General features: G+C 41.8%; 1 protein-coding gene across 2 annotated transcripts in view; it reads left to right on the top strand.

Annotated features, from left to right (window-relative positions):
- Window positions 1-25624, top strand: part of LCP1 (lymphocyte cytosolic protein 1) — a 47532-nt gene that overhangs the window by 4395 nt on the left and 17513 nt on the right. The window contains exons 1-3 of one of the 2 annotated variants that reach the window (XM_065678226.1): window positions 13905-14124; window positions 23014-23104; window positions 24859-25010. In XM_065678226.1, coding sequence (XP_065534298.1) covers window positions 23038-23104; window positions 24859-25010 — 219 coding nt within the window. In that variant the 5' untranslated portion in view covers window positions 13905-14124; window positions 23014-23037. Of the gene's footprint in view, window positions 1-13904; window positions 14125-23013; window positions 23105-24858; window positions 25011-25624 lie in introns of those variants that run through there. The other variant, XM_065678227.1, reaches the window with a different exon arrangement.

Below are 25624 nucleotides of genomic sequence, written 5' to 3'. Positions count from 1 at the left end.
AAAAAAAAATAAACAGAAGTTTAATTTTTCTTGTCTGTACAGGTGAAAGGGAGCCAGTGTGCTGGGGCAGAGTAGAATTGAGTAGAAAAAAAAAGCCATTGGGAAAAAAGCCAGAGTTATTGGGTTTTTTTTTGTTGGTTGGTTTGGGTTTATTTAATAATGGTTTGTTATGGTTATTATGTTAAATAACAAGGAAAAAACCAAACCCCACTCTGTTCTTAAGCAGAAGTCTCAAGTTGAATCACTGAAGGCATACATAAAAATAGTATCTTTAGAAACAACTTCTTTGTTTCATGATTATGTAAAGATACATGAGAGCATTCTCTAATTTTTTACATAAACAAGTTTCTGAATGACTTCAAGGAGTTGTAAGTATAATTTTTCTTCTACCACTTATGGGAAGAACTCAAAAGAGGAGATTTCAGTCTATCTCATAGACAGATGCTTCTTTGCATTTACAAGACCATAAATAATTTATGCCATACATAAAAATCTCCTTAGAAATTATTCAACCTTTACCCTACTTTTAAACTTCAAAGCATCTGTACTTCTAAATGTCAGCAAACTTTTCTAGCATTTGTGCTCTGTTGTTTTCTATACAGTCCTTGCTTGCCTGACATTCTGTAAAGGGTAAACATATGTAAATATAATGTTCAGTTTGTGAGATTCTTACAATGAAATACTGGTAATAAACTCTTGAAAATGTAACTGGCTCCTATTAGTTAGCTTTGGCAGACTATTTTCACTTTTCCTCCTGTATGTTTGCTGTCTTTATGTACAGGTAGGTGTCATGACTTGCTCCTCAGTTTTGTCACCTGCGTATCCAGGCCAGGGTTTTAAAAATAAAATATAGATTTCAGATTATCCAGTTTAAGACATGAAGAAAATAGAGCAGTCTCTGGAAAGTGCTGAGCAGCTACTGTCAGAAAGCTCTACTGTACTCCTTAGAGTGCTAGGGAAGAGGATGCATCCAGGCTTTCTGGAAGACCTGCAGACCAGACGTTTATGGAAGTCCTTGGGTTCTGGATCTGAGAGTTCACCTGGCTCCATTCAGGGTTAGGGAAAACAGCAAAGGCCAGCCATCAGAAGCGGAAATATGTTGAATTACATTTTGCAGGCACAGTGAGGTCATTTGCATGTTAGTGACTTGACCAACTTGGCTTTAATAAGGGACGTTAATCAGAGCTGTGATTAACACAGGAAGCATGAGCAGGGGCACCCGATGAGCAACAATGTCAGAACATTTATTTTTGCCTGTGAATTAAAATGAAGTAATTTATGCATTATTGGAAAAAAACCCTTAGTTTCTCCTAACAGCTCTATTTTAAAATACTCACTTTGCCATTCTCCATAAACATGCTTTCCCATCAGCTTGGATCCTGTCCATCAGGGAGATCCTCACTGACTGCATACCGATGTTGTACGGCTAGGCAGAGTAACTCCTAGCTTGAATGATCTCCCTTTACTAAAAGCACCACAAATCAGAGGAAGGCATCCTCTTCATCAGGTACCAAAACCTAGATGCCTGGTCAAGACGGCTGGTGGGGTTGCTCCCATAAAGAAGCCATCACTGAGTGTGGGAACAGGCTCCCCTCTACCTGGTGGGAGAGACCTTTGGTGCCATCAAGTCATAAGCCTGGGGGCATCTGCTTCCTGTGAAAAGATAACAGGCATCACATGGATAAGATGGTGTGAGCGACAATGGGGCGGAGGTAATAACACTGTGCTGTTCCCTGGTGAACTGGGGTCATCAGCCACTGAAGGTCTCCCATGTTTATGAGAGGATGTTTCTCAGGACCAACACCAACCACAAGCACTTTAAAAAGCAGCTGTACTTCAATATGCATGTCAGTAGGAAGACTGATATTCGCAAAAGTTGTTGGGTTTTAGGTAGTACAGGAGGTGTCAATGTGCACAGGGTATTTGGAACAAATAATTAAAATAAATATGTCCTATGAACAGAAACTAATGTTTTGCACATTTTGCTTCTTGATGGTGGTAAATGTTTTACAGGATAGGGCAGTAATCAGTTTCTTTATTCTTATATTGCAAACAAGTTCTTATATTGTCTGTTAGCTAGATCAGAAAAAGATATCAAAGGAGAGGGAGTTCCTAGAAAATGACAAAGGGATTTATAGGTAATCAGAGAAGGAAAATGTCCTTACTAAAGATCCTGTAGAACCACCTTCAATCTCCTGTAAATAACAGGATGACTGACGCATTTTACATCTAATTTCATCTTTCCTTCTATCAGAAGGAATCAAAATATTTGTTATTACTGACGGTTTGGGGTTTTTTTTAAAGAAATACCACACTTCCCCTGTCTTGTTTTGATTCAGAGTGTTCATTCAGTTAAGCTGTGATACAACAGTGAGCCCAAGTATTTTAATGTGAATGCTGCAGACATTGACGAGAAAACAATTTGTCAAGCCAATTCAGAAGCAGCCTGTGTATTGGCATTTTACACTGGTGTTCAGGTCACTCCAGCTGCCCTTGCTGCAAAGCTGTGAGTGCCCAAGCATTCACCTTTGTCTGCAGCTCTCGTTTGCATCCCAGTGTCCTGACTTCATCCACATCTACTTTCACAGTTATGTGGCCCATGTAGACAGGAAGAGGAAGGACTGAAGGACTGCCTGATGGTTAGACAGCTTTTTCAAACCATGGGAGAGCTCTCTCAGATAGATAGATAGATATAGTAAAAATACGTCCTGTGTGGGTTGGGTTTTTTGGGGGGGTGTTTCTAGGGGTTTGTGGTTTTTTGTTTGGGGTTTTTTGGGGGGTGGGGGGTGGTGTCGGTGTTTGGTTGTTTTTTTGGGGTTTGTTTTTTGAAGTAGAATACATCAGTCAGCAGCAGCTCAGCTGCTGCCAGCATTTAAACTGTCTTCTGCAAGCAAACTCAAGTATTTCTGCAGTACTTGGCCTTCAGTGTCTACATGCCCTTAGTTAAATAGTTTTATGCAACCAATGGTAACCAGAAATCCTAGGAGATGCAAGAGAGGTATCCCCTTAGGCTGTGACCACCGTGTACCTGCCATGTGTTTATCCTCTCATCCTTCCTCTTGGAGCCCTTCTTGTGATGAGATTTGAGGACTCTCCTGTGTTGGCGCTGGTGCACAGTACCCATGCAGTGGTATGTCCCAGTAATTTTAGACAGAAGCATAGAGTCTTTCCTTACACCCTGACTTACGTTGCAAAGGTAGGTAGCAAGACCTGGTGAAAAGATGGCCTTTAGTAAGAGCTGGGGTTTGTGGCTGCAGATACCGGTGTGCTGGGAAGGAAACCCGCAAAGCTCTGTGGGGAGGCTGCAGAGCAGCTGGTGCAAGGGATCTTAATAAATGCATAGTAATTTCCCTCTCATTCATAAGTCAACATCTCTTGCAGTCATTGCTGGAACATACCCTTGGGCATAGCAGCATAGTTCACATGCCAGCTGTCCTCACAGAGCCTCATTCATGCAGCTTTGGCCAGAAATGCACTTGCCAAAGGTGTCCTTGAGCTTTAAGAAGAGAAAGCCCACAGTACTGATATGTCACTGTAATGTGGAAATACACTCGTTTTTAAACCGAAAGGTAACAGCTCTTCAGCCATGGAGGAAGCAGAGGTTACAACATATAGCTGAAACTACAGAGGAAATGTAAACAGGCTGAACTAAACCTGCTTTTGCAAAGGCACCTGCAAGCCCTCTTATTTAAATGTGATTTGCAAGTCAGATCCTGCATCATGAAGTCTAGGATGAACTTGCAATATCAGTGTGCTGCACAGGAGCACAGTGAGTCTTACCTCTTTGTGAAATGAGTCAGAAGAAGATTGGTTTGTAGGGGATCATTGCAGGGAGTCGGAGCCATCCCCCAGTTTTTCTTCCTCTTAATGCTGCAATTGCAGGAACAGTTCATGTGCTGAGAGGGACCAGGCAAACTGATGGGATTTTCTTCATTGTGAGATCTTTGCCTGGCTTTGCTGTGTCTTGGCTGTCCAGTGATTCTGACAGCTAAAACAGGTATTTCATTACACACTATTCAGTCATGTAATACGTAATGCTGTGAAGAACATAGATACTTTCTACCCTAATGCTTAGAAAAGGATTTAGAGGTACTGTCATGTAGGAAACTCATTGCTGCTCATGTGAAACTTGTAACTCACAAGTGGGAAAAGGCAAAGAAATGCCTGAAGGAGCATTAAACCAGGCAAAGCAAGTTTAACCAGCAGGCAGACTGCTCCTGCCACTCATGACACTAAACTGTCTTTCCTTTGAGCTATTTGGTGGTTTGTGCTGATCTTTCATCTCCACCTCATTCTACCTCTCTTGTGTGGCTATCCTTCAGTCCTGGCTAGCAAAGGGGATGGAAGGAAAACTGAACATGCATCTGCTTTCTTCTTCCCCCTACCCTTAGCAGCTCTCTGAATGATGGTGGTAGTGCAAACCTTAGAATCATAGAATAGTTAGGGTTAGAAAGGACCTCAAGATCATCTAGTTCCAACCACCCTGCCATGGGCAGGGACGCCTCACACTAAACCATCCCACACAAGGCTTCATCCAACCTGGCCTTGAACACTGCCAGGGATGGAGCACTCACAACCTCCCTGGGCAACCTATTCCAGTGCCTCATCACCCTAACAGGAAAGAACTTCCTCCTTATATCCAATCTAAACTTCCCCTGTTTAAGTTTAAGTTTAAGTAACTCATTACCCCTTGTCCTGTCACTACAGTCCCTGACTATAGACCTTCTGTCTATCTATCTATTATATCTGGTTTCTCTTGCGTCCCTCTATGTCTCATCTGTGGGAGCGCATACCCTTTGGGTAAGCTTTCTTTCTTATCCTCTGTCTTTCTTCATTCCTGGAACCACAGTGCCCAGAGGCTCCAGAAGCTATTTTAGAAACCACCCCTAGGGACAAAGAAGACACAAAGATGAAAAGGGAAAAAAAGCTGAGAACCCAGAAACATTCAGGAAGAAAAATCCCAGCTTCATTACCTCTTCCTCTCTGCATAATTGAGGTGCAGGGAAAGATGATTTCTGGCCAGCACTTTGCAGTGATTAGGGACTTTTTCATCCTTGAGCAGTAATGTGACTCATTGTACCTGGTGCTGAGTTTTGGATTGGAGTCCATGGCCTATCTGTCCATGGTAGTGGTTGCCAGGTGTGTCTTTGCCACTTGCTTTGGTGGGAACATGCCCAGAAGAGCAGGATTGGCAATCCTGATGCCACCGACAAGCACACACACACCCACAAGATACAGTTGTGGAGTTTCAATTTCTAGTGGTGAATCTTCCGTCTCTCTGTGTTTCCCAAAGGTCTTTCACTTCAAGCAGTCAGCAAATTATTGTTTTCTCTTTTACAATGTATGCTTTCTGTATGATCGCTAAATTAATTACCCAATAGAGAGCGGATTCCTGACCATATTTTAGGTTTTTAGCTTTGTTGTTTTTTAACATGTTAGCTAAATATGTTGTTTGCTAAAACTTGTCTAGGTTGCCTCAAACTTTTGCTCAGGTGAGCAAAGCCTCACAGTCTTGGGCACCGTTACTGTCAAAGCCTGGCTACTGTTCTATATAGACTTCTAGAGTTTGAACATGTCTTTGGATGAATACCCTTCAGTTGCCTTACAAAGCACATCCATTTCTTTTCAACCTTACCTCAGCTGAGCTCCCAAGAGGTATCAATGCCGAGAATGAGGACAGGAAGGCATCTGACCAGTAAGATGGAAAAAAAAAATAAATAACATGCAAGGAAAAGCTTGGGTTTGCTTATTTGAGATGAGCAAAGCTGATACTGAAAACATGCAGGAATTGTAACTGAGGTTTTGTGGGGCTTGGTCTGATGCAGAATTACAGCCAAGACCAGCTGTAATCAGGGTGCATGATTGCTAGCAGGCAGAGAGGGACAGAAATGTCTCCCCCTTCCCAAGCTTTTTCCCCTCATAATTGTTAGTTTACGTATGTCATGGAAGGGATTCATCCCAAATACAAGCTCTGACTTGGAGGTTTTCTTAATCACCACGTAAAATCATTACTGGGATTAGATTTGCCAGGAAAGACGGTGGCCTTGTACTCATTCCTTTTTCAAAAATGGAGATGTACCAGGTAAGAATTTTATGGATTTAGGGCCTTTGTGGAAAGACTGATGTCAGATACCTCTGTGTTTAATTTCCACCCAAAAAAACCAAATCACCCTATCTTCTTTTGTCTTCCTGCAGCTTCAGTCGATCCAGGATATGTTCCGAGTGAAAGGCTGTCACCCAGTGCAGCACGTGGTCAGCCTAGTGCTGGCTTCCATCCTTCACCCACAGGCAGGGTGGTGAGTCCCCTTGATGCAGAGCCAGAAGAAGAGCTGGCTCTGCAAATACAGCCACGGCAAGGTTGGAAACAAAACCCCCTCAATTTGGGTGTTTGATCTCCAGAATCTGTACTGAGGTATTTTGTTTTGGATGTGCTGTAGAAACACAGCAAGTTCCTCCTGGGGAAGGCGAACTTCCCCTCCCAACGGGGAACTAGTAACTGCTTGTACGGGTTTCTGAGCAGCAGTTTCTGTGCAGAATTTCAGACCACTGACCCCCAGGCTTGGAAAATGCAGGCAAGAGGCTGCAAAAAGAAGTGGGGCTTCTGGGCTGAATGTGAGCTGAGTGCCATTAGAAATATTATGAAGCATGCTGTCACAAGAGCACTAATGAGTGCAGAACAAGCAAAAACTGCTAGAGTTGGAGTCAGGGATTGAGGAAATGGCAAGAAGTAGAGGGAGAAAGATAAAAAATACCGAATATGTGCAAAGGGAAAAAGAGAGAATAAGGGGAAACGTGAGAGAAAAAAGGAAGAGATACAGAACTAAAATGTTTAAAGAAGCTAAGTAAAAAAACCAAACAAAAAAAGTAAAATAAGCTAAAAACAAAGCAAACAGCCTGGGAGGTTAAAATTTCCAACATTTAAAAAGATATAAAATCAAAACACAGTGATAGACTATTCAAGAAGGTATGCATGTGAGTGAGCCTGCATGCACATGACATTTTGATCAGTCCTTCATTTCCATCTGGGTCTAAAGGAAACTGAATGATTTCTTTTTCTTGGCAAAGAGCTACCTGTGGGGAACTTTTCTGGGAGAGCAGCTTCCTTTGTAGCTGTGGGATTTTTTTCCTGCCGTTGCACCAGTTTGCAGCAAGAAGACAGGTACTAGAAATTCTAGCACTAGGATGGTGGTGCCTGGGTTCCCAGCAGAAGTGCTTTATCTTTGCCATGACAGGCACTCTGGGTATGTGGTGGAGCTCTGCACCCACGTGGTTGGCAAAGGAGGGGGTCTGGGGAAGCCCAGTTTTATACTGTGCCAAAGCCCCCTACTTACAGTTCACTCACCAAACATCAAGTGAGATCAAGGTGGTGAGTGTAATAAATAAATGAGAAGGTTGGTTAACTATCAGAAAGTTTCTGCCAGATCCATATTCTCAAAAATCATGTCTTTGTTTCCATCCAGCTTTGCAGAAACAACTGTCATAATAATTATAATTAAAAATAAAATCTTTTTTCCATCTGTTCCTCCGTGCTTTTTACTCCTGTAAGCCTCTGGCCAGCTAAGCCACCAACGTCACATTTTCATACTCTACCCCCGTCATAAAGATTAAATATTTCCTGAAAAAAACCCAGTACAACAATTAGGAAATGGGTTTGGGGCTGAGTCTGGGTCTAAGCAAAATTCTGGTTTTCACAGAAATGCAAAAGAAAAAAGCCAACAAGGAGGTGTGCACCCTCCTGTCTCTGCAGTCAGGCTTGGGGGCTGGCTGAGCGTCATGGCCAGCCCCTCAGTGAACAGTGGCCGGGCTTTCCAACTTCTTCTTCTCTCTCCCCCACCAAGTAAGACCTAAGATTAACTCATGCACTGTGATTAATATTTCACTAGTACTCCCCATTGCAGCAAGTGGCTGGTTCTGCTCAATAATTCATGTCTGGGCGTAGCCTATTAAATTTGTAGTGGGGTGTACACTTTCCTGTTATTTATTTATCCTTGCCTTCATTTTACAGGGTCTTTTTTTTCCTGTTATTTCATTTTTCACTTAAATGCCTCTCCTTCAAAGTTCAGACTGCTTGCAGGAAATTAATCTTGCTCCTTACACCTTTTAAGTAAGGCTAAGCTCTTACTGCAAGGGCCTGGGCCATAAGGAAGACTTTCAGGCACACAGCCACTTCAGTGCAGGAGATCTCTTTGAAGCAAATGACTTTGGGAATTTAGTACCAAGTCTGACAGCCCAAAGTCCATCCATGGCCTCAGAGCTGTTTGCTTTTTGTTTCATAGGGATGTTTGGCTACTTCTGCTGTGGGAAAAACCTGCATCATGACCAGAAGTTGATCATTACCCCATCTCCTCCTCTGCCAGCAGGCACTGTTCTCCACTAAGCCCCTGAACATATACTTTGGGAAATGTAAGTCTTTCTAGGCTGATTGTAGGTTGTACCCCCTGCTTAGAAGTGATCTTTTTCTTTGCTTTGTGGAAACAGTCTACTCATAGCTTATTTGGTCTTTGTGGCTCATCTTGATTGCTAAATAACATGGCTTGACAGTGAAGCTAAAATACAGATTTCCTTAGAAGACTCTAAGGCAGGTGTTCAAGAGTTAAGAATTTGGAAACTGTGAGCTGCACAAGGACGTAAAATCATAAACTAGTCTCCCAACTTAGATTTAACAGGACATTACCCTCCTGGTCATTTTCCAAAGGAGAGGGTGAGGTTTGGAGAGCCACTGCTTCTGAGAATGACCCCACCAGACCCATGCTTTTCAGAACAAGAGAACTCTCTTTCTACATTTCTCTATCTCCAGATGTGCCAATATACAAACCTAGATGACCCTCCCTACCCAAGTGTCAATGCCTTGTTACTGATTCACACCCAGCTCTGCTGTGTGGCAAGTTTCACTTCATTTTCTTCCCACCTATGTAGGCATGGGCCATCACCCTCCTCCGTACTACCTCCTTCCTTGTCCTCTAGCTCCATGCAGCAGCTGTGCAGAGCACTGCTGGGAATGATGATAGAGAGGTCAGTAGGTCCTGGCACAGAGGGTGGTGGTTGCATGAGGGTTGGTGATCCCACGTCTCAGGGAGGGAGAACAGAGTGGTGGACTCCAGCTGGAGGTGAAGCTCTGCAGGGATAGGTCTGCCCCAATCCTTTCTGCATGGACAGATTGAGGCAGAGAGTGAGATGCTCTTGTTGCACCAACAAATATTTCATGATATCGTGATTTCACCCCGAAAGCCCCCAGTATCCAAGTTCTGACAAGTTCAATGGGATCACCCACTATTGTTTTGAATTCTCAAGGCTTCTTCTGGCAGATGTCATGTGGGAAGAAAACAGAGTAAAAGGTGTTATTTTCACAGGCATTCTGCAAAGTCCACGGTCATTAGTGTTTTCTCTCCTGCAGGCATCACATGTGACATTTCAGGATACGTTGCTAACATAGTCCCAGCATCTGATCAAATTACCTCCCCCCTCCTCAGCACATGCCATCAGAGTAATGACTCCTGCTTCACAAGGACTCATTTACCTTTCAACAGCATTTAAGTTCCAAGTTCAGAAAGGAGGCAGGCATTTCAGTTCCTAAATCACTAGTCACTACAAGAAGTGTCACTGTCTTTAACAGGAACAACAACAGGGTCACACAGAATAAAGGTGTGATTCAGATCACATCAAAGTGTAGTAGGAATTAGATAGGGTCCTATGTACTTACATAAGAGCAAGATATTTGTTTGAATGAGGTCACTTTTAAATATTTTCCATTCATTTTTATCTGCCCTTATTTTTTATGGACCAGGAGGTTCCCCTCAAAGGGTTCATTTAAAATTGTGCTTTCATTATAACAAAGATAGTTTGCAGGTCCACAGGAAGCTTTCACTGTCAGCTTGGAAGATGTGTGCTGCTGTCCCTTCTCTTCTCCTTACCATGCCCTTCCCATCCTGTGTATGTTCTTGGATAGAGGACACGGTCACAACCCATGACAACCCGTGACTGTATCAGCAGTGGCAAGGAAGGCATTGCATTATATGAATGTGATTTTGTGAAATAATGGCTTTTGGAGAAACTCATTCCCTGAAGTAGAAGCAGGCTGCAAGAAGGGAAAGTTCCTGGGAGATAGCAGTGGGCAAACGCAAGAGCCAAGAGGTGGTCATGCCAGAACAGGCCATCACAGGAATACCCTTCCCTAGTTCCCACAGGGAAACTGCTCACCTGTAGCACACCCCAACTTCCTTCTCAGTTGGAGATCCCTGTATACCCTCTCTGGGCTGCCAGAACACAGTGCTGCCAAGTAAGATGCTGCTGTACCTCTTCTTAGGCAGATGCCCCAGTTCCTCCCAGTATAATTCCTATTCATTAGTAAAAACAGGTTCCATGGTTTCCACAGGCTCTTTGGGTTGCTGCTTACCTTGCTAAGCAATATCTGAGCTTGATGATGGGAGAAAGTGGGCAGTCACCACCCTTCCTAAGGCTCCCCATGGCACCCAAGGGTGAAGGGGAGGAAGGTAAGAGCCTGTTGGCAGGCAAGGGGGCGGGAGTGAACTCACACTGCTGCTCAGAGCTGTGGGGCTGACACAAAGGCAGAGGAGAGCAGAGGCTGCGGGAGAGGAGGAGAAAAGTGATGGAAGGGTTTGAAGTCCACAGTGACACAGTCTGGCTGACCTGCAGGGAAGCTTGGCTGCATTGCATGGGCAGCAGGATGAAAGTGTCAGCCTGGCAAAAGGTAGGTGGAAAGAAAGGTCCCACAGGCACAGGGACAATAAGGGGAAAGGCTTTTGAAGTGTTTTAGTGGTGACAACATAGGGGAAAGGACTGGTTTTGACCTGTTCAGCTGTAGCTCAGGGGCATGGTCTTTTTACAGTTATAGTCCTCCCTCTGTGAGTGATTAGACACAGTGCATGCTAATATACACTGCTTAACTTGTAGACAATCATTTCAGCTGTTTCTTAATGTCTTTGCCCTCCCCATCTGTAACTCTTCTGCCTTTCATGCAAGTAGATCCCAAAGTAGCTGCATTGGGATTTTGGCCCTAAGACTGAAGCTGTAAGTCAAGTGTATTATTTTTCTAATGCAGGACAGTAATGGACGTTTAACTCAGTACCACAGTATGTCCTACTGTAACACTAGTCTGTTGCTAACCATAAGTGTACTTTATTGTAAAATAGAAGGTATTTATATTGAAGAGTTACGGTTCAACACACGTCTAGGAAATTGATACTATAATGACTGCCTGCAGTATCCTGCCCCATGTAAGAAATTGCATTTGAGAGATTATTGTCGCATAATCACATATTGTCAGCATTACCACAAACAAAATTCACAGAGGTACAAGTTAACCAAGTACAGGTAGGAGTTAACTATTGCACCTTACCCATTAAATGTATTTCAGTGCTGCCCAATATAATCACAAAGTGGTTTGGGTTGGAAGGGACCTTAAATATCATCCAGTTTCAAACCCCTGCCACTAGACCAGGTTGCGCAAAGCCACATCCAGCCTGGCCTTGAACACTTCCAGCATTGGGCAGCCACAGCTTCTCAGTTGTGAAGAACTTCTTCCTAATATCTAATCTAAACCTCCCCTCTGTCATTTTAAAGCTATTCCCCCTTGTTCTGTCTCTATGTGTACTTGTAAAAAGTCCCTCTCCAGATTTCTTGTCAGGTTCTTTGTTCTTTAGGCACTGGAAGCTGTCCTAAGGTCTCCCTGAGCCTTCTCTTTTCCAGGCTGAACAACCCCAACTCTCTCAGCCTGTGTTCATTGGAGAGATGCTTCAGCCCTCCGAGCATCTTTGTGGGCCTTCCTCTGGACTCCCTCTAACAGGTCCACATCCTTATAAAATTGCTATCTGTGTGATGCTTCAAGGATGCACAGTGCGGAACTTATATAGGGTTTGCTATAATAGGACTTCAGCTGGGCTTGTGTGTAAAGACTACTTAACAATGTTTGGTGAGACAGCATTATTAGGTATACACAGTGACATCCCAGTAGATCTTGAAATAGGGCAGAAAAAGGGAAAGGGAGTCGTGGTTCCCATGGAAAATCTATCAAAATGTTTTTGTTTATACTTGCCTTATAAATCCATCATACTTTAAATCTCATCCTCACTGTCCTTGTATTTCTAAGCTTGTTTGAACACTCTTCCAGCACAATTGGTGCCTATTGGTATCAGTGCTGCGTGCTTATGACACAGTATTGAGCTCAGTCTAAGTGACATGAATATAAAATATCATACTCTAAGATGGAAAATCTGAGTCCCTCACTTATCTTCTGCATAAACTACAATAACTCAAGAAAGGATGTTAAGAGTGATTAGCAAACATCTCTGATAAGGAAAATCCCACCGCTAGTTTTCCTGTGCAAGATGTTATATTTAAGGCATGCAACCGTTTGGTGTCCTCTTCACTATCTCAGAAAAGGTACTGCAGCATTTAGGGAGATGTTGTGGAGAGCAACAGAAATAATTACGGATTTCAAAAGGTCTGTAAGAAAAAAAGTTGGGGCAAGCATCAGGCTGGTGTTAAATATCCTGGAAAACAAAGAAGAGGAGCTATCGCAGAGTCTATCAGGTAATGAAATCATGGAATAAGGCAAGTATTTTTCAAATTGAAGGAAGTCATTAAAAAATGCCTGTAACATGTTTAACAAAATTACAAGTTTGGTTTTGTAAAAAAACAAAAAAACAAACAACCAAAAAAAAAACCCAACCCAAAAAACCCAACCAAAACACCCTCACAGAAAAAAAAAACAAACACCAAAAACCAAAATTACGCATTTCAGTGTAATTCTGAATACAGCAAATGTACATGTGCTTCAAGGATGGATCTCAGCTATGGAGATTTGTTCATAAGATCATGAAAAAGCTCTCTACATCAGTATGTAACCGATGGTCCAGCTCGTCTGATGAACTGTAAATGGCAGCTTCTTCATTAAAGCCATTCAGTTTGGTCATTTTTCCAGCTGCCTGTAAAAGTCAGAAGAGAAGTTGTTAAAAAAGCTGAAGGATGATTCTTCAGCTTGTGGAAAGAGGTGGAAATTTTGCTGTTAAGGCAGGATATTTCTTAAAATCCCCATCGGGTTGATGAATCACTTTCATCTATTGATGTTGTGTTTTCAGTTCTGCAAAGGCTTCTAATGCTGTATCATCAGGGTTGAAAGAGAGCTAATATCTGCACCTATCAAGCACTTTTATGCTTGACCCTCAGTGTAGCTGGGAAAAGTATCCTTGAAATCAGTGTCCATTGTGAGGCTGCATGAGAAGTACTGTGTCCTTTTTGAGGCTCCCCTGTACAAGAAAGGCTTTGATAAACTGTAGAAAGATATCAGGATGGTCATGGGCTGGAGCACATGAGATCCGAGAAGAGCTGGAGAGGGCTGGACTTGTTCAGCCTGGAGAAGAGAGGACTGAGAGGGATCTTCTTGGTGTCTAACACATACCTAATTGGAGCTTATAGAGAAGATGGAGGCAGCCTTTTGTCAGACATGCACACTGAGAATAAAAAGGTCACAAATTGCATCAAGGGAAATTCCAGCTACATGTAAGGAAAAAACATTTTCACAGTGAGGACACTCAAACGTTGGCAGAGGCTGCCCAGAGATGCTGAGGGGTCTCCATCCCTGGAGACACTGCCCCAGGCACTCCAACTTGACTTTGCAGCCAGCCGTGTGCTGAGCATAGTGTGGGACTGCAGACCTTGTTATGCAAGTTTAAAACATGGTGCTCCTATCACCAGAGAGAGAAGGCGTTTTGTGGGTATGTGCACATTCTTAGTGAGAGAGAACAGAACCAAAGAGGGGTAAAACTAAGAGGAAGCAGTCACAGCAGTGGAGCTATTGTAGGAGTAGTGAGGTAGACTAGGTAGGTAGTAGTAGAGGCAGACCAGAGATTTCCTTATAAAGACAAAATCTATCTCACTTCCTTCTCTGGGCTCACTCACTCTTGGGCTGTCAGTGTTGGGTTTGACTAGCTGCTTTGCAGAAAAGGAGGACCTTCCTCGTGACACAGCAACCTTTCGACATACTGCTTTGTAGTTACCCAGCCTACAAGAAGTTTGGTTTTTCTTCTGTTGGTTTCTCTCTCTGTTGGATTTGCTGTGTTTGAGCTGTTGCTCTGGCAGTTTGGACCCACTGCTAGAACCCAGGAGGTAAGACCAGACCACCTGCTGTTTCTATGGCAAGCTGCCCTCATGGGGCGTATAAGCAGCTTAACTGCACAGGAAACTGTGGTCACCATAAAAAAGCAGCACAGGCTCTGTACTAGCATAAAGCATTTTCCAGTTATCTTGTGCATGACATTTCTACCGACCTTCAGGAAAGTGTTTGATGAATTTAATTGGGCAGAGTGGTCTTTAACTGAGTAGAGTGGTAGTCTGAATTTGCATCGGTTTGGCAGGGTGTGATGGTGTAAGAAGCCGTCATATAGATTACAGAGTTGATCCCTGTAAGAAGGTGATTGTGATGCCGGTGATGAAAAACACAGATTCATAAAGCTAATGTATTTTGGCCTGTAATGTTTATAATATACTCTGTTGACTGTTAGGACATTCATACTAGGCTTTTATAAATGTAATTGTACTCTGAAGACAAGAAATAAAACTGATTCATGATGGAGCCTGATTGTAGTAGGCACTTCTGCTTTAAAAACAGTGGTATGGGGTGGTCCTATCATTGAATTTGCCTTTTAAGATCTTGGCTGTTGAAGTTGGTCAGGCCTGTCCTTTGTCTTCTCTGAGATTTCTGTTGAGACTGTGGATGATCTGTAACTTGTAAATGTCTGCAGACATTTTAGGTGGTTATATTGTGAACAGGAGCCTTTGGGCTGAACTTTTTGCTCTGTAAGAGCAGTAGACTTACTCTTTTTGTCAGATAGTGTTTTCCTCAGTACATGGATTTGGTTCGAACACTATCTGTACAACTGGCCCTTAAGCCTGTGAGCAGCTTGACTTTTGAAGCAAATGGGACCTCAAGTCTTTGTAGCCAAAGTCACAGACAACATCAGCCCTCACTGCTGCAGATGTGAAGTTAAAACCTGTAGCAAATGGAGGTTAGATTGTGCCATCAGGAGTGCAGATGGCTGTTTGATTGTCTTGATAAAAGCAGATCACGCCCTGAAACCTCTCATGTAGAGGATCTCCAGCATGCATTGCTTTCCTCCCCTTTTGCTTGTCACACAGCAGCATTTTGCCCTATTGAAATGGGGCCAGAGGGCTTTCAGAGGGTCGGGACTTGGCTGGGGAAGCTCTGCTGAGCTGACAGGAGATGTGGAAACCCCCTGTTTTCCTGTGATGGGAAACTCCGTCGAGGAGAGATGTGAGGGCCAGGAGGGACTGGGAGGTATCTGCCTGCTTGCTGGTAGCAAGAGCTGGGATTTCTGCTTCAGTCCTGACCATGAGGTCCAGATTTACTTAGCTGAGAGGGTGAAGGCAATGCTCATGCAGTAGGTCAAAAAGAGCTTTTATGTTCTGGGTTTGAATCTGCTTCCTCAATTGAAACCAAATAAGGGTTTGGACTGAATACTGTTATGGTTATAAAATGTTTGAGAGTCTTCATGACAGTCACTGTACTTAAGTAAGTCTAGTGGTGTTGCTTTTCTCTCCCTCCTCACAGAACCTAATGTGTACTCCATCATGTTTTATTATGCTGCCTTTTTTTTTTTTAATCCCATTTCCTTCTGATTTCGGTTAAAATACAGCTGTGTAGAATGGAGCAGAGCTATCTACTTGATAGAATCATACAGTAAAAATCATCATCATATGTTTATTTAAAGTACAAAAGAGGATGAGTAAAGGGGAAGGAAAGAGATGGAGAAGATAGGAGAGTACAGTGCATTCAGAAATGAGCTGATTTTCATACTCTTAGCCCTTTCATGAAAAAGAGCAGACTGTAGTTAAATGCTGATACAAAACAAAATATTTCACAAAATTAGAAATATTTACTAATAAAAAAAAGGAAATGGTATTTAGATGCTGCAAGATGAAGCAGAGGGCTCTACATTGGTCACTCTGTGCATCTTTTCAGTTATTAAAGGGGAAAGCTGTAGGACAGGAAATAAGTCGCTGCTGCTGGGTGAGATGAGTGAGGTGTCCCAGATATGCAGGCAGCACCCATGGGAGGGTGCTGAAAAATCCTACTGAAGCCAGTGAAGAGCCCTGCAAAACTGAGGACAGAATACAACTCCTGTCATGGGAACAACAGCAACAGATTCATAAATCTAGGTGGACTCAGTCAAATGCAAACATGCATTTGTTTCTAAAAATAATATATCCACCTCCTCTTTACAGCTGGAACATGTTTTTAGTGTTTTCCATGTCCAGAGGAACTGTTTTCCTGCTAATGAGCTGGAAACATAGGCCATGTTCTCCTTTTCTTGTATCAGATACCAGGCTTTCACAGGACATTTGGGACTGAGTCAGTAATTCGTGACCTTCTGCCGTCAGCCTGCAGTGTTATGACTGCCTCACAGGAAGGAAGAGAGGTTTTTTATCTGTCTGCCCAGGGTTTTGTGTCCTATCTGCCACACCAGTCGTGATGGGGCAGAGGCCGGTCCGGTCCTCATACCTGTATCCAAAGCAGCCCTGTAAATGATCTCTTTCCCCACCTTAGTGAAGGTGGAACTGGGTGGAGCAGGGCTTTCCTCGCCAAATAGGATATCTGCTCCTTGACTGAAGCTGTTTGTCAGTTTGGGTTGGTTTGAAAAATAACTTTGGACAAAAAAAAAAAAAAAAGAAGAAAAAAAGAGAGGAACAAAAATCACTGGAAAGCAGCTGAGAATCAGATTTTCCTTTTTCCATGGAAAAATGTTTTCACTTTAAATCTGGCTTGTGTTCCTAAAGGAATAGAAAATATAAGTGACCCAACAAAAAATGTAGTGTACTGGATCAATTTGTTCTTTTTAAAGAAAAATTCTACAGACTCTGATTGAAAAATAATATGCATATATATAGACTCTCTCTGGTAAGATGCATCTGACAGATAAAAGACACATAAGGAGAGTATTTATTGGTTCACTGCTCTGCTTCGGCAACATCCTCATTTCCTTGAAGGATTAGCACTCCTTGCCACTGAGTGGTATATTGGAAAGAGACCACTTCTCTGCAAATCCTGTGGCTTTTCCCTTCCCAAGCCATGTTGACTCATGTTTGATTTAGGACTTGGGCATTGCATTGACATATAAGTTCCTTTATAAAACGGAACATTAACAAAATAACTCATGGGCATCACCATGTTGCTTTCTGAACAGTCATAGATGTCTTTTCTCTCTGTTTCTTCAAATTGTGTATGAAATATGTGAAGTACAACAGCTTAATAATTCCAGTGCCTGCATACACAGTGAGATTTTGCTGTTGTAGCATTTTAAAATGCCTATGAGAGAAAGATTGTATTTTATTGTGAATCTTTATCATGTACCAGAGAAGAACTATTTGCCATAATCTCAGAAAGACTCCTGTATCTTGTATGCTGATTTAAACAGCAAGATCCCACCGAGACTGAAGGTACTGTAATCGGGGCTACACGTTGCAGATAGAGCCAACTGCCTTTCTGTCTACTTTAGGATTTAAAATTTAGCTCATCATCTTTGAGGAAGTTAGAAAAAGCTTGTATCCATGTGTATATCTATAGCTATTTAAATACAGAAATAGTTGTACCACTAAGTGCACAACTTGAAAAAGGAACTTTTTATTATGAAACACCTCACATGGTCAAAGATACTGCAATTTGTGCTTCTTAAATTATTTTCAAAGTTGTTGTGTACGAAAAGCAGCTAATCGATACATGATTCAAAACCTGATGGTATTTGCTGATGCTGTTGGTCATGGTGAGCAGCTACCTAGCTGAATAACTCATCAGCGAGGAAGTTTCTAGTTTTTATCTTACTCCATTAGGAGAAAAATACCTGTCACAAGAAAATGTCCACATGATCTGCCTGGAAGCTGTAACACCAAGCAAGAGTAAAGGACATGGATGGTATTGTTTGTCTAAGATGGCTGGATACCCTAGAGCCACCAGTGCAAATGATCACTGCTCCGAACTGGCAGTAAGGCTGGGGAAATTTAGTGTTAATGATACTGTCCTACTTTGCTATGGGTGCTGGTGTGGGGATGCAAGCACGTTATTTTGATCAGAATGGTAAAAATAACATCAGATAACAATAAATATATGAGAAAGAAGCATGATAATAATAGTATGTTGAGAATGTAAAACTTAATTACGAGAAAAACTATTCTGGATTATGCAAAAGAGTATATTCAGGTGACTGCCAATAAGATGGCTTTGCCTCTTGCATTTTAGTAGAAGTTTTTTGCTGATGCGCACAGGATGAAACTTTAAAATTGAGGAACTTCTAGGCCACACTGTTGCAGTTACAGCATTGATTCTTCTTTCACCATGAGATCTGCTGAATAATTTCTCTTTTTCTCATCCCTTAGTGAGAACAAAAATGACAAAAATGTGTCTCCAGAAGGAAAATACCTACCAGAGCCTAACTCATAAATCTTCTATTTTCTTATCTCCTCCTTAGCTCTTCCATACTCTAGAAAACTAGCTGACTGAGGCACATCATTTGAACAGAAATTCATATAGATATATGGTCTTGTGTGGGGGACATTATGAGAGAAAGGTAGAGGGAAATATTTTTGTGGAGGAATATCCTATCAGGGATATTCTGATGAGTGACCAGGAATGAGGTCAGACCCAAAAGTGAAAGTATGGGACAAAGACTGAATATACTCAAGGTACTCCCTTTTTTCTGTCCTGCAAGATGCTTCAGATCTATCACAAGAGTTTCTGCACAATTCTGAGGTCACTTCTCTCATTCCTGCCTGCTGGTAGCGTTGTCCAGGGCAGGCTGTGTGTTGGGGGAAGATTACTGGTGGTACCTCTTTAATACCAGTGAGGAAGCAAAGGCTAATGCAGAAAAGAGATGGGGAAATGTTCCCCAACCCTTACAGGAAGCTGAACATTTGGAAATTAAATTCATGAATGAGATAAGGAAGAGAAAAGGAACTGGAGCTGAGAGCTGTCATAAAGTAAAAGGCAGAGTTTTCTATTTGGAGGGGTCCTATGCTGCCCCATGCAACTCTAACAGCTATATTTTGCAGCAGTGAGTGTCTCTTGTTTCAGGAAAAAATAAACTAGTTTGAAGAGAAGATAGCAGAAGAGATAGGGAAATTTCTATATGACAGGGCCATACTTGCAGTCCTGATCACTCCCCAACAGCTAGAGAAGCTCTGGAATTATTAACAAAGTACTAGTGTGGTAAAACAAAGCTCTGATGGTAGAAATTGAGTAAATATTAGTAATTTATTCAACTTTCTCAGCACCAAACTCACAGTTATCTTGATGATTTAAATATGTGTTTGTGAAATGTAATGTTACCCCATGAAATCTGCTTTTTCGCTTTGGGGAAAGGTACAACTTTATGTCTAGCTGTAAAGTGTGGTTTCACATCTTCAAGGTTTTCACTGCCTTGCTTGCAGTAAAGCTTAAACACCAGAGAAATGGAGGAAAACATGAAACAAGGTAACTACTTAGTGAGAGTCTTGGAAACCTTGAGGTTTTAATGGCTTTGCCATTTATTATTTATATTGCATAGTGGGTGCACACTTTGCCAAGTAATGTATAACCAGGCAGCTTCTCAGATTATGGCTTCAAAATTGAAAGAGATAAAAGGACATCAATATTGCTGTGTTTCAATTTAGAGTAACATTCAGGTTCAAGATTATTACAGTTCTTCCTTTACATTTCTGGCTGAAAATAGTTTGTTATTAGATCTCTTAAAACATCGGTGTGATAGTAGGTTCTTCTTAGGATAAGGTCAAATAAAAGGATGCTTAATTGCATGGCTGTGATGTATTGGTTTGAAAATGACAGCAGGAGAGGGAGTACTTCATAGAGGCTCTTTTGCTATCAGTTTGGTATGGTTGTTAGCAGCTTAGGTGAGACCATTTTCCCATTTTTACATTAACCTGAAACTCAACAGTCTTCTGGGGAGGAAGGAGTGTATTTGCACAACTTTATTTTTGCTTTTGCAATTGTGGGTTTATGCTGTTTGACAAAAAAAGAATGAAGTGTCACTTCCAGGCAATGTGTAATCCGGATGTTCTGATGCCATCCGAAGTTCAGTCTGTCTCAAACAGTGTTTTATATTCCTTATGAGTTTTTATTACCTTCCATTTCTTTCTGGTTGGCAGTTCCACTGTCTTTCTTGTTCTGACCCATGGAGCTGTCTTCCCCTCCTCAGCATCCTCCCTCCACATCTGAGCATGTGCCGACTTTCATCTTGTTCTCTCTAAGGAACTTGAATTCTTTCACTGATCTCTGATAACACAAAGTTCAAGATCCTTCCTCCCAGCTGCTGCTGACCTTCAAAATCTCATCTGTGCTAAGAGCTAAGCTGTTTGTATTTGTTCTTTTCCAAACTCCCCTCCCTCCTGCCCAGTTTTTCCCATTGCTTTTAGCTGTACATGTCTGTGATCAAAGCCATTGCCAGGTTCTCATTGACTGATTTTCCCTTGGCTCCTTTCTCAGCTTCTCAACAGCTATTCCCTTCAAATAAGCTATTTCAGCTCATTCATATTGCCTGTCATCTCCACATATTCTCCTTTGCCATCCTCTGCATTTTTTTCTCTATATCTGTCTTGTCATACTGATTTTGAAAATGATTTGGAGCAGGGCAGTGCAGCTTATGCTTACAGTGCCTTGTGGATTATCAGAAATTAAACTATTCATCCAGGACTATTGATAGGATGCCCTCTTGATAGGATGCCCTCTTGATAGGATGCCCAAGGTATTTTCAGTTTGCACTGAGGTCAGTGAAGTGCTTAAAGTGTTTTGCCCCTGGAAGCAAATGAATCTGCTCTTGGCTGATAAAATCAGAAGGAAAATATTGGACATGACCTCCTCCACCATTGTCCAGAAGCATTTTACATTTCTGTGTGCCTAAATATCATCATTTACTTTTAATGATCTAAGCAAAATAAGCAGTTTATATACTGAAAAGTAGCTTTTTGAAAATGGATTTGTTACTTTTCGGCATGTGTTGCTAAAGCTTTGGGCTTTAACTCTCTTGATTTCTGTATGGTTTGTTTTTAGTACCTGAACAATATAAAAAATAAAAAAAAAAAACATTTTTAAATTGTGAATAGCTCTTAAACCTTTACTCTGAAAATTCTGATTTTAATTGAATGGAATGTGGATTTTCTTGATGATAGTGTGAGATTTTCATGTGTCCAGATGCATTTCAGGGAATCCACATGTTGCAAAAACACAGAGCGTAGAACGTTAAGAGATTGGTAGTGAAATCTGAGGCAGGAAAGATACCAGGATGAAGATGGAAGACAATGAATCTAATTTTGCCGTAGCATACATTACCCATATTGCTAGTGAATTACAGGGATTTTTACAGGTAATCCTTGGAAATATGATGGTTAGAACCACTTGTCCTATTATATTAGTATTTCAGTAGCAATCACCAGCTTGATTGTGCTGAAAACTGCACAGGTTCCCTTGCCCCAAAAGCAACTGCATTATGGATTATACTGCATTTCTGTGCTTATGAAGGTTTGAGTGAATGAACCAGTTTTTCTCTGGAAGCTGTCCTCACCCTAAAACCACAGTGACAAGGCAGAAAAAAGGTACTGCAGGGAGTCAGTAGACAAAAAGCTGAACACATGAGATTGTCTTTGGACTGTTTCAAAGCCATGTCTGTAGTGGTTCTCACAGATACAAGGAATCAATGCTTGAGTTCAAATCTGAAGCCCAGGTAGGCTGTATGCAACTCTGTGTCTCTGTAGAGAGCTAGAGCACATCTGTAATTTTTTACATTATCTATGTATATCTTTCTATAAAGTTTGGAATCCAAGCCTCCAGGGTGCAATGCTTGTTTTAGTCTAGGAATGACATATTTAAGGTATTTGTTTTTCCTCATTTGAACACTGTAGCTACAGCAACAACTTTCCAGGACCAACTCAGGTTTCCCTTCTATTCTATTTAAATAGTTGCTTGGTGAATTAATTCTTAAAGAGACACAGGACACTAGAGTCATTCTCACAAATATAGAATAATAGGTAGTTCATCTCATTAACAGTTTCCTCATGAACAGATGCAAGGGAGAGTAGGTGCATGAAAAAGCAGAGGGGTATAATGTGTATTTTCTGGCAGTGTATTAAATGATGTGATGAACGGATGTAAACTTTCCCTTTCTATTTATTAAGAAAGGTGTGTCGAAAGGGAAAGTCTAATCCTTCCTCCTGCTTTATATCTTTGATGAGAGGAAAGGCAGGAAAGCTTCCAGCCACCTATTCCTAAAGTGCCATCCAGCCTCAGGCACTAACTTAGCTACCTTGAAGGGCAAGTCCCTAAATGCTCCCCATAACCAGGAAGAGAAGTAACCCTCAAGGAAGCCTGACCTGGTTGCTCTGAACACCCTGTAAAAGAGCTTCTCTCCATCCATCCATCCATCCAGCTATCCATCCATCCATCCATCCATCCATCCATCCATCCATCTATCCATCCATCATCCATGCATCTACTCATCTCATAAAGGTAACCAGCTTCTCATTAGGTATCCAAGGGTAGGCAGTGCAAATATCCCAGTGCAAATAATGGATAGCTCCAGCCCAGTGGCCCGCGGGCAGACAAGGCTGCTGCTTCTTTGCCAGCACTGCTGAAGAAACACAATGTGAAGTGTTCTTTCAAAAGGGGAATAACAAGAATGAGCGTGGTTTTATTTGCTTTCCCCATGAGACACAAAAGGTAGCAGATATAGGATTTAATTCCAATTAAATTAGCATTTACACAAAAAATTGTTGGGATTTGAGCAGGGCCTGGCAAAACAACAGGAGGGACATGGATTTGTATCTCATGTATGGAAGATTTTACCCCTTCACTTGATTTTAGGATGTAGAGAACAGCTGGGCTTTCAGCTATGGGGAGCTGCTCTGAGACTCTGAAAATCCAACTGAAACCCTCTCTTTTTCATCGCAACTATAAACCCCAAAAAGCACCAAATAAAACCAAGTGCTTTCTTTTTGCAGACCTGCCACTCAGAGAAATAAGAAATGGCATCAGTCGCACACTTCTCAGAGGAGGAGATGGCGGAGCTACAAGAGGCTTTCAGCAAAGTCGGTGGGTACAACGAACAGGAAACACTGCAGAAGTGTGAAGCCATGGCAAGCTCTTTTCTCATGTACTGATTGGCCATAAGGAAACGGTCATTCACTCCAGTGCTGATCTGCTGTATCACAGAGACCACAGAAAGTCCTTTTCCTGCCACTCCTAGATGAAACCACATCAGCATGCTGCAGAGCAATAGCTTCTTACCAGAGACAGATGGCACGACAATGAGTGGCTTATGAAATAACCTCCAAAGCTGTACAGAAAACCATGCTGGAAATACTCTCATGTGTTTTCCTGAGAATATTGTTTATTCCCGACAAAGTATTTGGAAAGCAAAAAGTATTTATTTTAGTGAAAATTGCTTATTTTGGGGAGGGAAAGTCTGGTGAGGACAAATGTGCAAATGGCCACAAAATTTGTAATCCCTTTACTATGGTCTTTCAAGCCACATATATTTTTGAAGTGTGCATTTCCTTTCCAAGACTTTAAAGATCTCATCTCATTTGTCTCCCTTAAAGTCCTGCAGACCGTTGCTGTCTACCCAGATTCTAAGAAAAGGTCCTTGTACATCTCACAGCTCACTTAACTTTTATTAGCAGATCTGTCAGCCTCACTGGATTATGTGTTAATCATTTTTTCTTGGTGTTTCAGGTGATGGTTGTTCCATTTCTGAGCACACAGTAGTCCAGGCTGGCAATCTTAAACATGTGGTCACTGTGTGCCACATACACCTGAGGCACTGACAAGGCAAATTCTGCAAGGAAACTCTCGTTCCTCTCCCAGACATTTCCTTCTCCAAGTCCAGACCCTTTTGTTGTATGACTTCAGAAATTAATAGGATGCTTTTTGCAATCTACATTGATCTATGCTACTGATGCTGAAAGACAAGTGCCTTTTTGCAGCATACAGTGAGCAACTCACGTTGCAACTTACCACGCAGGAAATTAACACATGCTTCTTTGAAAACACCTCAGCCTCTGGGCTGGGGGGAAAGGATCTGCAGAACAAGAAACACACAGATACATAAAACACAAATATAAATATGTAAGCATAAAAACCTATGTATGTACATAACCATGTACATAACCATAGCTTTTAAACAAAAACTCTCCATGCGATAGATTCAGTTTTCTTTTTTACCTGTGGAGATTTACACAAACTGGCAAAGAAAGAACTATTTAACCTGTATTGGTGATCTTCTCATAAAATCCTACCCCGGATCTTGCAACTGGCTCAGCAGGATTATCTGTTTAGCACCATCTCAGAGAAACGCCCAAGTTTTTATTTTAAGGATGACCATATGCAGTTCCAAACCTCTAAACTTATGACTTCTGATGATATTGGAAACAGGCCAAAACCACGTTATACCTATGAATACATGCATGCATAAGGTGGAACTTTGTACAGCATGAATTCCATTTTCTTTAGCTGTTCTGTAGACAGGATACTACCTCTTTAAATTATGTTTGTCTATATATAACCTCAGAAAGTAATTACATGCATCTAAACCTAGCTTTGTTAAATTAATGCTATACATCTAAAACATATAAATTCATCACTATCGGTTTTTGTTTGTTAAATGGTGACAGTAATTTTTCTTTGGATGTGAATGACAGAACAGTGGTTGAAAATACTGTGTTTCAGGAGAACAAATTTTTATATATAACGTACCCTTCCCCAGGTAAAATGAATGCAACAGCCTTTCTGTTTGTACATTTCATTGGGCTGATGTAGAATATAAATGTTTGCTTGAATCTTTGCAGATGTCAGTGGGAATGGCTTCATCCATACCAATGATTTAACAGACGTGTTGAAAGCAGCCAATCTCCCTCTCCCAGGATATAAAGCCAGAGAACTCATTCAGAATTTGACAGCCACGGGGGATGGCAGGATCAGTTTTGATGAATTTATTTCAGTAAGTAAGATGCCATGCAGGCTACTCAAGATGCTCCCTAGGGCACATGAGAGGCACAAGCACAGGGTCTCATGGGCATCTAGCTTATCCAAGGAGTCTCCTCACTGGAAAAGAAAGAAGTAACCCAACTAGAAATCCTTCAATTAACTGGGACAAGTTACATGAACACAGCTGCATATTGAATATACTTTGTATCTTTCAGTTTGGTTGATTTAGCTGGATAAAGTTTTACAGTTATGAGTTGAAAAAGGTTTGTGTTCTGGCTAAATGGTTGTCATGGTTTAAGCCCAGCCAGTAACCCAGAACCACACAGCCGCTCACTCACTCTCCCCCTTCTTCCCCTCACCCACTCCTGGAGGTATGGGGTGGAGGATCAAAAGAATGTAACTCCCACGCGTTGAGATAAGAACAGCCCAGTAACTAAGGTGCAACACAAACCACTACTGCTGCCATCAACAATAATAATGATAAGGGAAATAACAAGAGAAGGGAATACAACCTCTCACCACCCACCGACCAATACCCAGCCCGACCTGAGCAGCGATCTGGGCCTCCCAGGTAAATCCTCCAAGTTTATATAGTGGGCATGAAGTGCTGTGGTATGGAATACCTCT

This window comes from Lathamus discolor, chromosome 4 (genome assembly GCF_037157495.1).
Source record: "Lathamus discolor isolate bLatDis1 chromosome 4, bLatDis1.hap1, whole genome shotgun sequence".
Taxonomy (NCBI): Eukaryota; Metazoa; Chordata; class Aves; order Psittaciformes; family Psittacidae; genus Lathamus; species Lathamus discolor.
This window is presented reverse-complemented; position numbering and strand designations above follow the sequence as displayed.